This window comes from Vigna angularis, chromosome 6, assembly GCF_016808095.1.
Source record: "Vigna angularis cultivar LongXiaoDou No.4 chromosome 6, ASM1680809v1, whole genome shotgun sequence".
In the NCBI taxonomy this organism is placed as follows: Eukaryota; Viridiplantae; Streptophyta; class Magnoliopsida; order Fabales; family Fabaceae; genus Vigna; species Vigna angularis.
In genome coordinates this window covers 25,201,298-25,216,480 of record NC_068975.1, presented here as the reverse complement: position 1 = coordinate 25,216,480, position 15,183 = coordinate 25,201,298, and the positions used below count along the sequence as shown (strand labels likewise).

General features: G+C 33.2%; 3 protein-coding genes, 1 long non-coding RNA gene and 1 other non-coding gene across 6 annotated transcripts; 2 read left to right on the top strand and 3 right to left on the bottom strand.

The window, feature by feature from the left end:
• Positions 1 to 1,289: 1,289 nt before the first annotated feature.
• Positions 1,290 to 1,385, bottom strand: LOC128197651 (small nucleolar RNA snoR69Y). The gene has a single exon (XR_008250281.1). It is a non-coding gene; the product is annotated as a small nucleolar RNA snoR69Y (small nucleolar RNA).
• A 7-nt stretch (positions 1,386 to 1,392) lies between these two features.
• On the bottom strand, positions 1,393 to 3,473 carry LOC108342033 (F-box protein PP2-B15). The gene is made up of 3 exons (XM_017579735.2): positions 3,207 to 3,473; positions 2,377 to 2,495; positions 1,393 to 2,125 (listed from the first exon to the last, which is right to left on the bottom strand). Exons 1-3 carry the CDS (start codon positions 3,456 to 3,458, stop codon positions 1,708 to 1,710), a joined length of 789 nt encoding a protein of 262 aa, XP_017435224.2. The 5' UTR covers positions 3,459 to 3,473; the 3' UTR covers positions 1,393 to 1,707.
• On the top strand, positions 2,021 to 2,682 carry LOC128197348 (uncharacterized). Its single transcript, XR_008249801.1, has 2 exons — positions 2,021 to 2,159; positions 2,244 to 2,682. It is a non-coding gene; the product is annotated as an uncharacterized LOC128197348 (long non-coding RNA).
• An 876-nt stretch (positions 3,474 to 4,349) lies between the features above and the next one.
• Positions 4,350 to 5,660, bottom strand: LOC108341534 (F-box protein VBF). Of its 2 annotated transcripts, none has more exons than XM_052878798.1 (3): positions 5,351 to 5,660; positions 5,145 to 5,263; positions 4,350 to 5,081 (listed from the first exon to the last, which is right to left on the bottom strand). In XM_052878798.1, exons 1-3 carry the CDS (start codon positions 5,621 to 5,623, stop codon positions 4,574 to 4,576), a joined length of 900 nt encoding a protein of 299 aa, XP_052734758.1. In that variant the 5' UTR covers positions 5,624 to 5,660; the 3' UTR covers positions 4,350 to 4,573. The 2 variants fall into 2 exon arrangements, with proteins under 2 accessions (XP_052734758.1, XP_017434697.1); XM_017579208.2 differs by having other exon boundaries at positions 4,353 to 5,072.
• Positions 5,661 to 11,722: 6,062 nt separating this feature from the next.
• LOC108341139 (L-type lectin-domain containing receptor kinase VIII.1) lies at positions 11,723 to 14,285 on the top strand. Its single transcript, XM_017578792.2, has one exon. It carries the CDS (start codon positions 11,790 to 11,792, stop codon positions 14,133 to 14,135), a length of 2,346 nt encoding a protein of 781 aa, XP_017434281.1. The 5' UTR covers positions 11,723 to 11,789; the 3' UTR covers positions 14,136 to 14,285.
• The last annotated feature ends 898 nt before the right edge of the window (positions 14,286 to 15,183 follow it).

Sequence of the window (15,183 nt, the reverse complement as noted above, 5' to 3'; positions counted from 1 at the left end):
TAAAAATTATTAAAAAATAAATCACATTGTCTGATTGTAAAAACTGTTAAAACTCAGAGTAAAAAAAAATATAAAGACTAAATTACTAATTAAACATTTTATTAAACTTACATGTGATTATCCCTTAATTAATTTAAATATAATAATCAAACTACTAATTAATTAGGTCTATTATTAAAGTACTTTTGAAACTAATTAATTTTATTGTTAAAACTGATTTTAATTTTTACATTTCTGATCTTAGTTTCATTTTCATTTAATCTTGCTTCTAGACAAAAACATTTTAACTCAATCGAGACTATTTTCAATCACGTAAAAAATGATTTTTTTTTCTCATCCTCTGTGTTTGTTTATATTATATATATAAACTAAAATATTAATGTATATATTTAATTAATATGTCATTTTTGTTATTAAATTATGTTGTACGAAAACAGATCTGTCACTGTTTTTCAATTATAATCTGTCACCGTTATTAAATTATATTGTACGAAAACAGATCTGTCACTGTTTTTCAATTATAAGTTGGATATCTTAATCTCCAATACGACATATTTATCATAAATCTTCCGAGGTACAGTAATCCGTCTTTATTATTAATTTATAATTTATATTTCATTTTGAATATATGTTTATTTGTTTTTTTTCTTGTTATTAATTTATAATTCATATTTCATTTTGAATATCATGTTTACTTGTTTTTTTTGTCTGATTTCATTCTGAATTGTTAATCATACCATTTCATAAAATATCTCAAAAAATTTATTTAAAATCAAACATTTTTTAAAATCATTTCCAAAGACTTGGATCATCCATCATTGTTCAAGCTCTGTAATTATATTTAATGTATTTGAATTAAAAAAATTATAAGTAGCTAAAATAAAAATATTTCAATAGGTTTAATGAGTTATCATTTATCGATTTCAAAATTTTCATATATATATTTTTTCTTTCATCTGATTGGATTATCGACCAACAACCAACAAATAAGTCATTCGCCAGGAATGTGGTGGTATAAGAAGAAGAGTGTGGTGGTGTAGGGAGAAGCTCTCTAATACGATAAGTATAAAAAAAAACTGCACGATTGCAATTCAGTCAGTTTTGAATGAAGTAAAAACTGAAGTAATCAAACAGTTATCAGTTCTTCAGAAAACAATTAAATTTAGTTTAAATAAATCAAACCAACCACGTAAAAAACAAAAAAGAACTCTAATATTAAAAAAAAAAATTATGTTCATTTTTTACTTATTGAAAAGTTTGATTAATTACATAGCCAAAATTATTCTCATAGAGAAGCTCAGATAAATGTGGAAAATTCTTTTCCCAGACCTTAAAAAAGGTCTCATAATGAGCTGGGATTCACATTTATCATCACAGCAAACAAACCAAATCGAAGTACAAAACCATTCAACAATTAGGGTTCAGTAAAATTACAACAAAAAATCAAATAAAATCAATCCGAAAGAACGAAGTGAAAAAAGAAAAACCCTAAAAGTGAAGAACACATAACCAGGATCACTGTTAGGAAATGCAATAACACACCACCACGGCGCCCACCTTCATATTTTTCGTTATGAGAAATGCAATTCCAAAGCCGCAGAAGAGGATTTTAAAGAGAGCGCTTGCTAGGGCTAAATGGGAAAACGAAACGAAACAAAACAAGTGTCACGTTCGGCCCACAACGCACAAAAAAAAAACGTAAACTAGTTAGGGCCTATAAGCGGAGGCCTTTTCCAAGTGTTTGGGCCTTATTTCAAGTCCATCAACTATGAGGCCACCTTTCAAGTGCACACCTTTAACTTCCTTGAGGCACATTCTGACCTCTTCGTTTGAACAGGTGTAAAAACTCCCCAAGTCAATCTCCGACCATTCTTCATCTTCAAAACGAAAAGAACATTTGGTGTCTGTTTTTCGACATGAACGTATGCAAACGGTTCCTTGTGATTTATGTTTGCCAACTTCTACGGACACCTCCGATGGTAACACGTCTAACCCATAAGCACGATCCGCGATTTTCACTTGCAGGTAGGCTCCGTATAAAGTATTGGGAGATAACATTCCGCTGTTTATGCTGCCTTTTATTTCCAGCCAGCTTATGGTTCTCAGTTCAGCTGCTTCTTCAAATCTACGCACAGATTTCAAAAACGACTTTGCAATTGGTAATGATGTGCCATTAGAATACTAATCCTTCATTGAATTAGGAAACCTTTTGTTGTGATTTTAAAATCATAAAGTATTGGCAGAGTTAGGACATGACATGACATGACATGACACCTATGAAGAAATTGAAGTGGAAAGTTACAGTTAAAAGAGAAAGTGTTTGAGAATTGGAAAGATGAAGATGATGATGATGACGAGGACGATGCAGAAACAAACCTTGAACCTCGGATGGGTTTCCAGGACCAATAGAGAGGGCTGTTTCCCCATGCAATTGAAAGTTGTCTTGCGCTCAACAGGTAACAGATTTTGCCACTTCTCTTCTCAATGGAGAATATCTGTTTTTCTCAACCATTTGTCACTACTATCATTCAAAATAGATTCAACTCATACCTTCTTTCTTTAGTCTTTATAATTATAAAAAATTTACTTTAGATTATATCATTTTCATTAAGATTTTCTTGTTGCTGTAAACATTTTAACTTTTAGAAAAGGTGATTTGGCAACCACAGACAGTGTCGCAAATATGAATTAGATAATTCATATTTGCTCCACCGCCTGAGGATACCCCATCAACCTTGATCTTGCAACCATTGTAGTTGCAATTTCTGCACTTTTTTCTTATATTTTGGTGCTGCATTGATTCGTTAATACTATACCAGTCTATCTTACAGTATTTTTCATTTTACAAAATTAAGAAACAGTTGTCAATCATAATTATGAACTTGCAGAGTCAAACAAAATTGATACAGTAAGTATAAAAGGGCCATGTGTTGTGTGTGTCAGTGGTGGGGTAGGGTGTGTTCATTTTATCCATCATTATCATATGTAAATAACAATTAAACCATCTTCATTTTCCAATCTATTAACCGTTTATTTTCTAGTATGAGTTGCCACTTATAAAGACTCTAGCAAAAGAACAAGGTTTTGGTAAAATATGCAAACTCTTCAATTAGAGTTTAGGTTGGACCAAATTGTGATTTTGCTATGAGCCTTTTCAATCTGCAATCATGCAGTGAAAGAAAGGGACAAACACTGAAGAAATTTACCTTGTTACCGTCGTCAATTGGTCGTGGATTACATAACATGGAAAACAATTGTTTCTTGGAAGAACACGACAAAGAGGAAGTCACGAACCTAGAAACAATTTGATGATAATTGGATGGCAAAAAGTTCTCCCAGACAGCATCTGAATCTGCCATTGACTGCAAAATGGAGGAGACCAGAGAGGACCTGCAGAGGTCCTGAGGGGAAGTGAAGGATAAAATGTGTGCAAAGCAATCGTAGGGCAAAAGTTCCATCTTCTGAAAATCAAAATTTTCAATGCAGACTTGCTTCCAGAATGAACAAGTTATGGTTGTTATATATAACATTACTGTGTGGACGTACATGGTCCAATGAATGAAGTATATCGCTAGTATGACGACATTCTTTTCACTCTCAACAACTATGTCAACATGGAGGCAGAACATGACCACATCCAACAAACCACCACTTTTCCTAAATTTGGAACTTGGTGAATCACATACGGATCTGCAAATTTTTTAATTTTAATATCAAACATCACATTATTTTTTTCATAAAAATTATGAAATTTAAATTACTATGAATGTTTTGTCCTCAACTTTAATATACCTCTTCACCGTATTATGATAAGATATTTTCGTTTTTTATTTCTATTTTCTTAATCAACTTTTATTTTATATTTATAAGTAATTTGTTGATGTACTGCTTTACAACAAACACTTTTTGTATGCACCGTAAAAAGTCCGTACAATGACCCGTTGATATACAAAATTTTATATTGATTTAATATTATTTAGAGTAATGATTGTTTGATACATTTAAATCTTTTACAAATTTTTTAAATTCATTTAATATATTTAATATTTTATTTACATAGATAAAAAACTCATAATTAATAAATATTTTTCATACTAATTAAAATATGAATAATTCGATCAGTTTTAATATCATTATTCGATTTGAATAAAAAAAATCAATTAAAGTAACAAATAATAAATTTGCGGTTTGATCCACAGATCTACACAAACATATATTATTAAAATTTAAAAGTTTGTAATGTACATGTTATTATTAAATAAAGGACTTTTTTGAAAGTTACAAAATTCTGATTTGAAAATTATTAGAGTTTGACAGATTCATTAAACAAAAAAGCTTGTCTTATTATTAATCATCACAACATCTTTTTACAGTAAAGTCATCTTTTAAAATCCCTGATTAACAAGTGTAAGTTAAATACAAGTGATATTATACACGTCTTTTAATTAGGTGGAGATATTTGTCATAATTATAATCTGATTCATGTATGTGTGCTGCTTCTAATTACTGTGATGAGAATGGAACACGGTTTTGAACAATGGTTGAACCATTCGAAAACAAAACATGATAGAAATCAAAGGGCATGATATGACACGATGTGTTTGGGTCTAACTTCGATGCCTTCAATGATAAGGCCTCCTTTCAATTGATAACCATCTTCCCTGAGATTCATCGTTATTTCTTCATCAGCTTCAGCTTCAGCTTCGTCAATGAAAAACTCTCCCAGCTCAATCTCCATCCACCCATCTTCTCTTTTCAACGGAATCGAAATCACTTCACCTTCCTCTCCAAACGCTGCTTTTCCCATCACTTCTCTCCGGTTCCCATAAAACAGACTCTCCATCGTACACTTCTTTTCATCTTTACAACCCAAATAAGCTCTTCCTCTCTGCACTTGCTTTCCAACACTAACCGATACCTTCGACGGAACAAACTCAACCCCGAATGCCTCATCACAAACATTCATTATCAGATACGCCGCGTATGTCGTGTTTCCCGTTAGATTCTGCGTCCTCATCTTCCCCTCTATTTCTAACCAACTTACTGTTCTAAGCTCTGCCACCTCCGCAAATCTGCAAATTCTGCAATTATATATAACTCTCTTTTCTACACGTGAAATTAATTAAATTCATTAATTAAATTACCTTGATTCTGGAAGTTGTTTCCAGCACCACATCATAGGGTGGCTGCTCCATGCTATTGACAATTCCCTTGCAGATAAGATAAAAGATTTTTTACCCGAACACTTTTCCAATTTGAATATCTGCATGAATCATAGACAGAACCAAAGTAAAATGAATTAGATATGAAATGCGTCTTGAGAAATCGAACAAGGAGGCAGATTGCGTACCTTGCTGCCCTGGTCAATGAGAAGAGGGTGGCAGAGATAATGGAAGAGTAGTTTGTACGAAGAGAAGTGAAGGGAGAAAGGATTGACGGCCCTGGAGACAATGGCCTGGTGATCAGAGGGCAAGAAGCTTCTCCAAACCATGTCAGAGTCCGCATATGAGCGAAGGGTGGAGGAGAGCAGTGAACATATGCATGCCTCTAATGGTGATGCACGTGACAAGATTTCAGAAACGCAATCTGGTGGCAAAGATTCTATTTTGGTGCAAGATCCCATGTTTGATGATGTTTGGTCCTAAAATGAGGAGAAGAGATAGTTTATTACATAGATGTTTTGAAAAGAATGGGGTTTCTGTTTTCTTTATACAAAGCATGGCACACTTTTTTGCAGTTGACAGTAATGTATGCACACGATTTGCAATATGTGTAGTCAAGAATTGTGGGTGGTCAGAGTTTGTTGAGGTGAGAATAAAAATGGATAAAACATAAGAGTGATTAAAGGGGTTAACAATAGACGAAAACACAATCCAATTGCAATTCCGTAACATGAAAGAAAGATAAAATATTGATCAACTCATCAATTTGTATCTGACATTCATTCATGCAAAAATTCATCTTAGTCAACTATTTCATATCACAAGTTATAATTAAAAATATAAAATTATCTTATCTCGTTCCAGTATACATAAAAAATACTTAGATTAATGTCAAACATACATTAATATAAATATTAAATAATAATTTATTTTTGTAAATCAAATACAATATATATATATATATATATATATATATAGTTATTTGAAATTTAAGAAAAAAATAAGTCTTTCTTGAATATTGTAATTTTTTATTTTTATTTTTATTTTTTTATAAAATTATTTAATAAGTATTTGAACAAATATAAATGTGAACATATTTATTACTTCAAAAAATAAAATACAACAAAAAATTTATATTACCGAGTATTAAAAATAATAACAGACAGAATTAAACTCGTATAATCCTTCCCATTATTCCTAACTTACAATTCTTTGAGTAAACTCGTAAAAAATTAAAATAATTTATAAAAAAAGAAAAAATGATTATCTTTTAACAAATATTTCAATTTTTTTTAAAAAATTAAGTTGGATTAAGTTTAACTAAAGCTATAAAGAGATAATTCATTGTATCTTTTAAATTGAAATTTAAAATAAATTTCACTTTAAAGTGGACTTAAAATAGAATTTCAATTGATACAAAATTAAAAATGACAATATAGGTGGATTAGATATTTATGATTATTAGTTCATAGAGGTTCATTATTTGATGGCTCTCATGCTTGTGAAAATCATGTAGTATTGTAAAAATTAGTTGTAACCTGCGAGTCAATCTGACTCATCACGAGTTTGGGTTGAATTGTGTTTAAAAAAAATGTAATTTTTTATGCGGGTTAGTTTTCAACCCGACTCACTTAGAACCCATCTCACCGGGTTGAACCCGTGACGAGTCAAGTTGGCTCACCAACTCACATATTATTAGTTAACATTTTTTTATTATATTGTAGATGGTGATAAAAAAAGAAGATGTTTCAAGAGAGAAAAATATTATAGATTTATCTATTCAAGACTCTAATATTATAAATGGATAACTGATACAAAAATTATTAATATTAAAAATTTATTTGTTCGCCTTTTGTACATGTTTTTGGATTATGTTTTGGATTGTATGATATTATTTTTTTATTTTGAATTGTCTTTGGAGTTTAACATCATTTTAGTGATGTTTATTTAGATTTGAATTAAAAAATATTGTAATATTTTTTTATTTTAAAAAAACTTATAACTAATGAGGTAATGAGTCAATCCGTTTAACTCACCAACCTGTGGTGGATTGGACTAGATTCGAATTTCTTCAACTTGTTAATAAGTGAGTCAGGTTAGGTTGACTCGTTAAGTGACCAATCGGTGGTGAATCGAACCGTATAGAGCCGTATTACTCGTTTTGACACCTCTAATTTCGTGCATGGCAATCCATTATTAATCTTGTTAATATTAAAGTCATTTAAAAAGTGAATTTGGATTATTATATTAATTGAAGAAACAAATTATTGATTAATAATTAAGATAATATAGGAATTTAGTCAAAATATATGAAATTTAATATGAATTTAGAAGTAGAAATTTAAGATTTTAAGACAGTCAAAATAGAATAATAAAAGAGGTCATCATCTAACACCACTCATGCACATCCCTTTAGGTTTTAACAAGTAATGAGTTCACATGAGACAAAGTTTTTGTAGAAAATGTATTGTTGAAAATGTAATCGGAGATGCTGACATTATATATATTAAGATTGAAGTTGAAGCCTGCGGAGAATTGACTAATCAAAGTGTATTGTTTTGTCTCAATGGAAATAGTGAAGGTTCTTGTTACGGGATTATCACTCCATTCAAACTTTATCATCCTTATACAACTATTTTCTCATGTGATCTTTCACTGCTCAATATATATATATATATATATATATATATATATATATATATATATATATTAAAAAATATTTTATTTAATATATTAATTTATGTATAAAAGCAAATTGAGATTACACTGCCACAATCCACTAAAATCTGTCATTAATTATTTAGTGAATTTTATACAAGAAAATTAATATATCAACATGTCATTACATATTTATGATAATATGTGAGAAAAAAAATAATGTTAAAATTAAAAAAATGTAATCTATACTAGGAATGGTAAAGTGAGACGGTAAAGTGGAACGATCTGCGTTGAAAAATATAAGGTTGACTAAAATTTTGAACATATTGGCTCTCATAAGCTTGATTCATATAACTTAAAACTCTCACAAGTTTGTGATATAGGATTGGTCAAATAATTCTGTTGACCCATATTTTTCACAATACATAACTTTGTCTTTTATGATGCTTTGTATTTTTTGTTCCTAAGTCTACGTGTTTTTTAGGTCATATTCTATCACTAAAAAAATTATAAATGATGAATTGATGTTACCTTGGTCTAATTTTGCATAAATCTAGGTGTTGAAGACATGAGATTTAATATAGCGAATAATAATAGTGGTGGTATATTAGGTGACATATTCAAAGATGTTTGCACTATAAAATTGGCAAAATAAGCTCCTTTTTATTTTGGAAACATATAATTGTTTTTGAAAATGTCTTTAAAAGGCATACATGTACATAAAACCCTCTAAGATGGTGTGGACGCTTCCTCTTGCCTAAGCGGAATTAGGTTGGATGATTTGACTCTAAATGGTTGGTTATTGGGAGTGGGCTACTGACCCTAGATGGCCTCGAGCCCTAGAATCTGAAGGACCATGTTGGGTTGGTCTAACTATCCTTGGCCTCGTCCTCGTCCTGTGAAATTGATGCATCCTTTACCTTGACCTTGTCTTTAGAAATTGTCATGTATTTTGCCTCAACGTTCTTTTCCTTGCTAAATAAATCGGGCTAAAGCGCTAGTGCAGATAAGTTCTTTGATGAGGTCCCTTAGATGGTATGTCGCTTTGATGGTAGGAACACTTTTTTGTAGGATCATCTCAGGAAAAGGTTGTTAGGGCTTGAGGAGCTGTATGAGCTCCAAGTTGCACGCTTATCCAAGTACAGTGTCTTTGCTAGCGTTTAGGGAAGTATATTGGTTATACTGGGATATAGTTTGGTCAACGACATTGTTCTTCCTACTTTTTCCTCCCGATGGGACATTGGGCTTCTTTGTCCTCTTTAACCTATTTTCTTCAGTGACCATGTATTTGGCCACCCATTCTTTTAGATCATCCATGTTGTTAGGTCATTTTGTGAAGAGAATTTGAGAAGAGTATGGGTTGTAGACCACAGATCAAGGAATGCATGATCATAAACAGAGTGAGGTTTTGGTTCGTGGTCGTTGCAGCGATGAATCTCTCTATGAAATGCTTAGAGGTTTTGTTTTCCCTTACTCTATGTACTTCAAGGCGGTTGATGTTGAGTGCGCAGGGCTTTGAGCTCAGGATCGTAACACTTGCGTTGTTTTTCGTTATGTTGGATTAACATCTACATTTGATTCTAAAAGGTTAATCGAGTTGGATTACATCTCATGAGAAAGTTGGGCTTGAGTTCGGGTGGTGACCATGGAAGAGTGAGGACAGAAAAATTTTCACTAAAGTTCCACAGTAGATGCCAAATGTTCTTACTAGAATCTGAGTGTGATCCTTACAATATGTGACAGGATTTGAGTGAACTAAGAAACCTGATGTGTACTTGTTGAGGTTTGGAACACAAGAGAGATCCACTTACAAAAGATCCTATAACATTCAAGTCAATAAAAAAACTATGGATACTTATGAGTAAAAAAGAATGAGTACAAGTGTTAAAGTGAGTATTCCCTAAGAAATACAAGATGTATTTATAGGATATTTGAACCTTAAGGCTCATTTTATAAAATAGGTAATATGATATTAAATAATATTAATGAAATGAAGACCTCAAATATATAATAATAATAACAATAATGTAGTATCTTATGTAAATAATAATAATAATATCATGATATAATCAAACTAATAAAATTTATCATGATTATAGTTAATACGTGAATATTTATTTCAATACACATTGGACTATATTTTTTGGTATATTCATTGAGTCAGATAAGTACATTATAAAAGATAAATAAGAAATTACATTAATTTTAATGTTATATGTAATATAACTTTTTTTATATAAATATATTAATCTAATGTCTATTATTTCAAGTATTACAATTGATTTCCTTTGATAAATTATTCTCTTTTAATTCTTCAAATTTCGTATTGAAAATTATTCTAGACGATTGAGTTTAATTATGTTCATAAAAGTATATTTTCTTTTTCAAATTTATTGATTTTTGACTTTTGTTTTTGTTTTTGTCATGGATATAACTAAAAATTACACATCAATTAATAATATATTATTAAATCAAATATACATAATAAGCTATCTCTATTACATAAACTATTTTTTAGAACTAAAATGAACCATCATTTAAAATACTACAACATCCAAAACTCAAATTATTTATAGTTAGTATTGAAGTAAAAATCCTCACTTTTGTGCCCAAGAAGAGGGTTTTCAATCATCATAGGAAGTAGTTTTGCCCAATTCTTTGTTTCCTTTTATTCTTACATTCAATCAAAAGAAAAGGCACATCAAGAAGGGATGTGATGTGCCTCACGTTAATGTTGACTCTTGATGACAAAAAAAAATTATGCTTACAGAGACTTAATTAAACTAAACCTCTTATTTTGATAAGAATGAATAATATTTAATTTTTAAATTGACTAAAACAATGAGAACAATTTGTCATATTTATTCCATCTCCTTTTCAAATTACCAAATTCAAACATGACATCTTAGTTACCCTTTAATTTTTTTCTTTGACTGTTGAGTTCTAAATGGCAAACACATTATTTATATTTTTTCTATTTAATTTTTAAATATTCTTATTCGATGTATAAACTATATCACATACTTTAATAAAAAAATATCAGTTTCTAATTTTTAAATTAAAATTGTTTTTTATAAATTATTTAATTTGACTTAGGTCTATTTAAACCATTAATCTGACTCATAAGTTATTAATTTTTTAATCTAATTTAACTTGTTTTCTGCACTATTCGAACAGAAGATTTTTCATTAAAATTAAAAAGAACATAAGTACGATAGTAGCGAATCACGCTCATGTCATTGTCTTTTTTCATGGGCGATGACTGTGTCAATTTTTTATCCGAAGCTGTTATCTTTGTCCAATTGCTTAATTATTTAATGCCAGTTACTAATACGATTCTTACTCAAATTTTGTAGTAACTAGGATCATACTGCACTTATCTTAATAGTTCATTATTACAATAAACATGTAAAAATTTAAGTTAAGCAAAAAAAAATATTATATCTGAAATGTTTTTTTTTTAAATAGTCTCATATAAATAGTTATGCATAACAAGGTAACAGATTTAACACTTACAGCACTAAACCAAACATGTTAGGAAGAATTTTGCAGCACTGAAGCACTTGAATGATGAGTTGAGTGCATTTGCAGGTGTGTGTATATATATATATATATGTATGTATATATATGTATGTATATATATGTATGTATATATATGTATGTATATATGTGTGTTGTTTCTAAGTAGGAATATCAGAAAGTTTTACATTACTTATCACCAAAGAAGACTGATTCAGAATCTAACAACCACCTAATCGAGTAGAGGCATCACTATTTCCTGAGTCATGATGATATATTTACGCCAAAACTCAAACTACATTATGATATTACTCACCTAACTATGAAACTCTTTTACAACAACACGTAAACTATGCATATGTCCCTTTTTTTCAACTGTTAGAGAAAAATAGAAAGCACTGTTGTACACATTTTTTAATTGTTATTGTGAGGGTGAAACACATAACCGTTATGAGTGCGAGAAAGTGCAGACCCACCTCTCACACACTGTCTGCTCCACACTCTCCTTTGAATTTTCTGCCATTATTATTCCTTTGTTTCCTTCTTCCGTTGAACACTTTCCCCCATACTTCTTTTCTGCATTTGGAACCCAATCAATTATACACAACGTCACAAAAACACACTCAGCACCATTACTCCCACCCCTTCAAGGTAATTAAACTCGTCAAGAACAAAGACAACATCCTTAATCATTCTAACAACATTACTTTCACTGTTTCCTCGGCATCACCGAATCAGACCACCCATCTTCGTTCCCCAATGCCGCCACCTCAAACGCCCTTCTTCATCGTCTTTCTGTGTTTTCTCAATGCCTGTTCTTCTGTCTTCGCCACCCAGTTTGACTTTGGAACCTTAACCATGAGTACACTGAAACTTCTCGGCGATGCCCATTTGAACAACAACACCGTCAGCCTCACCGGTGACCCCGCCGTCCCAAACTCCGCTGCTGGCAGAGCGCTTTACTCCGACCCCATCAGATTCCGGCAACAAGGGTCCCCTTCTCTGGCGAGCTTCTCCACTTTCTTCTCCTTTTCTGTCACCAACCTCAATCCATCCTCCGTCGGCGGCGGCCTCGCCTTCGTCATCTCGCCGGACTCCACCGCTGTCGGTGATTCCGGCGGCTTCCTCGGTCTGCAAAACCCCGCCGCCGCCACAGGCGGTGGCGGCGGGTTCGTCGCTGTTGAATTCGACACCCTGATGGACGTGGAATTCAGCGACATTAATGGAAACCATGTGGGGTTGGACTTAAACAGCGTTGTTTCGGCTCAAGTTAGCGACTTGGGAAGCGTCGGAGTGGATCTTAAAAGCGGTGACTCGGTGAACGCGTGGATCGAGTACGATGGAAGCAGCAAAGGGTTGCGCGTGTGGGTCTCGTACTCGACTGTGAGGCCGAAAGATCCGATTTTGAAGGTGGATCTCGATGTCGGTATGTATGTTAATGATTTCATGTATGTGGGGTTTTCTGGGTCTACCCAAGGTAGCACGGAGGTGCACAATGTTGAGTGGTGGAGTTTCAATTCCTCTTTCGATTCCGCGGCGGCTCCTGCCACCATGTCAGCACCCTCCGCCACTTCAGCACCTGAGCAGAAGGAAAGTAAGTCTTCTAGGAACGGTACTGTGGGGGCTGTTGCTGGGGTTGTGACTGCTGGTGCTTTTGTTCTTGCGCTCTTTGCTGGTGCATTCATTTGGGTGTATTCTAAGAAGGTGAAGCGAATGAAGAAATTTGATCAATCTATTGAGTCGGAGATTATTAGAATGCCAAAGGAGTTTAGCTACAAGGAGCTGAAATTTGCCACTAAGGGGTTCAGTGCTAATAGGGTCATTGGTCATGGTGCTTTTGGGACCGTGTACAAGGGTGTGCTGCCTGAGAGTGGTGACACTGTTGCGGTGAAGAGGTGTAATCATAGTGGTCAAGGTAAGAGTGAGTTTTTGTCCGAGTTGTCTATAATTGGGAGTCTCAGGCATCGGAATCTGGTTCACCTTCAAGGTTGGTGCCATGAGAAAGGTGAGATTTTGTTGGTGTATGACTTGATGCCCAATGGGAGTTTAGATAAGGCTTTGTATGAGGCTAGGATGCCTTTGTCATGGCCTCACAGGCTCAAAATTTTGTTAGGTGTGTCATCTGTGTTGGCCTACTTGCATCACGAATGTGAAAACCAGGTAATTCATAGGGACATTAAGACTAGTAACATTATGTTAGATGAAGGGTTCAATGCTCGGTTAGGCGATTTTGGTTTAGCAAGACAAACACAACATGATAAGTCTCCTGATGCCACTGTGGCTGCCGGAACAATGGGGTATCTTGCCCCAGAGTATGTTCTTACTGGTAGAGCAACTGAGAAAACTGATGTGTTTAGCTATGGTGCGGTGGTTCTTGAGGTGGCCTGTGGGAGGAGGCCTATTGAGAAAGATGCCGCTGCAAATGGTAAAGTTGGGGTTAGCAGCAATTTGGTGGAACGGGTTTGGAGTTTGCATCAAGAAGGTAAGTTGCTAACGGCAGCTGATCCAAGACTTGAAGGTGAGTTTGAAGAAGGGGAAATGAGGAGGGTACTCTTAGTTGGGTTAGCTTGTTCACACCCAGATTCAATGGCAAGACCAACTATGAGGGGTGCAGTTCAGATGCTGCTTGGAGAGGCTGAAGTGCCTATTGTCCCTAGAGCCAAACCGTCTACTAGTTACAGCACTTCTCACCTCTTATTGAGCCTGCAAGATAGTGAATCTGACTGTAATAATGCTATGATCACCATCTCTACCTCCTCTTCAGAGAACACCCTCAGTGACAGACATATACTCTGATAGAAGTCTAGAGCTGGAATCTTGCAATTTTTTAATTATTTACCAAAAATGTAGATACACCGATATTTATTCTTTGGTTCATTTATGTAAACGCCAATAACATTACAATTAAAGGCCTTGAGAAAGGAAAGAATTTTGGGGATTGAGCAATTTTGCCTGTAGCATTCACAGTTTGTAATAGAGTGATTCTGTTGTACATTTTTTTTGTATTAAATTAAATGGATCTGGGTGCAGAGAAATGCAAGATGCTGGTGTTGAATTTCAGCAATTACATGCAATCTAGGGAGGGTCATTGATTTGCATATATTGTTGTTCATTTATTCCACTTCTAATTCGTGTGCAGTAGGTGAGAGCAAGTTGGAATCAACTAACTGATGCTAAACAGCAATATCTCTGTAGCCTTCCTTTTTCTAGAAATCCAGGATTTGTACTATATCCTCCACTCATAAAAAATGGCAATTTTATTCCGTTTTCTGTTTTGATGTAACCTATATTTTAGTATCATGTTGAGGCACCAAGTCTTTTACAAATTTGTCAAATTCATTTGTAGAGTTTTATGTCAGCATACTTATCTATTCAATAACATTTTTTTTATCCTGGAGCTTGACTGGGAGCTTCTGCATATAGCTTATATATTACACATGAACTCCTGCTGCCATATACAAAAATCTAGAGTAAGGAACCATCACCGAATTTTCAATTTCAACTTTGTAATTAATTTCTAGTCACATTTGAAGGTGCTTTTCTCCTTGTTTAGGTTGCTATCCATGCTTCTCTGTGTGATACTATTACAACTCACCATGGCTGCAAGTCTGTCACATTGACTTTTCTTGCAATTTTTGGATGGTGACATTGGAACTGCTTTGTTGGCACATCAGAGTGAGAATCATTTACTACTTCAGCCTTTCTTTTTTTATTTTTTTTATTTGCTTTGTATGATGGACAGCTGGATTAGAACGTTCAAGTTGTGTGCTCATGCTAGGACCCTTGTAAAGGATTCTATGGTAAATAGTGAAAACCAACAAATAATGCCACTTTTCTAACAAAT

Excerpts from the sequence above, each read along its gene's own strand:
- LOC108342033 (XM_017579735.2), bottom strand. The coding sequence starts at position 3,458 with ATGGAACTTTTGCCCTACGATTGCTTTGCACACATTTTATCCTTCACT. Across the intron at positions 2,496-3,206 it reads CAATTGACGACGGTAACAAG|ATATTCTCCATTGAGAAGAG; the intron begins GTAAATTTCTTC and ends TGAGAAAAACAG. Across the intron at positions 2,126-2,376 it reads AAACCCATCCGAGGTTCAAG|ATTTGAAGAAGCAGCTGAAC; the intron begins GTTTGTTTCTGC and ends ATCTGTGCGTAG.
- LOC108341139 (XM_017578792.2), top strand. The coding sequence starts at position 11,790 with ATGAGTGCGAGAAAGTGCAGACCCACCTCTCACACACTGTCTGCTCCA.
- LOC108341534 (XM_052878798.1), bottom strand. The coding sequence starts at position 5,623 with ATGGGATCTTGCACCAAAATAGAATCTTTGCCACCAGATTGCGTTTCT. Across the intron at positions 5,264-5,350 it reads TCATTGACCAGGGCAGCAAG|ATATTCAAATTGGAAAAGTG; the intron begins GTACGCAATCTG and ends TGATTCATGCAG. Across the intron at positions 5,082-5,144 it reads AAACAACTTCCAGAATCAAG|AATTTGCAGATTTGCGGAGG; the intron begins GTAATTTAATTA and ends ATATAATTGCAG.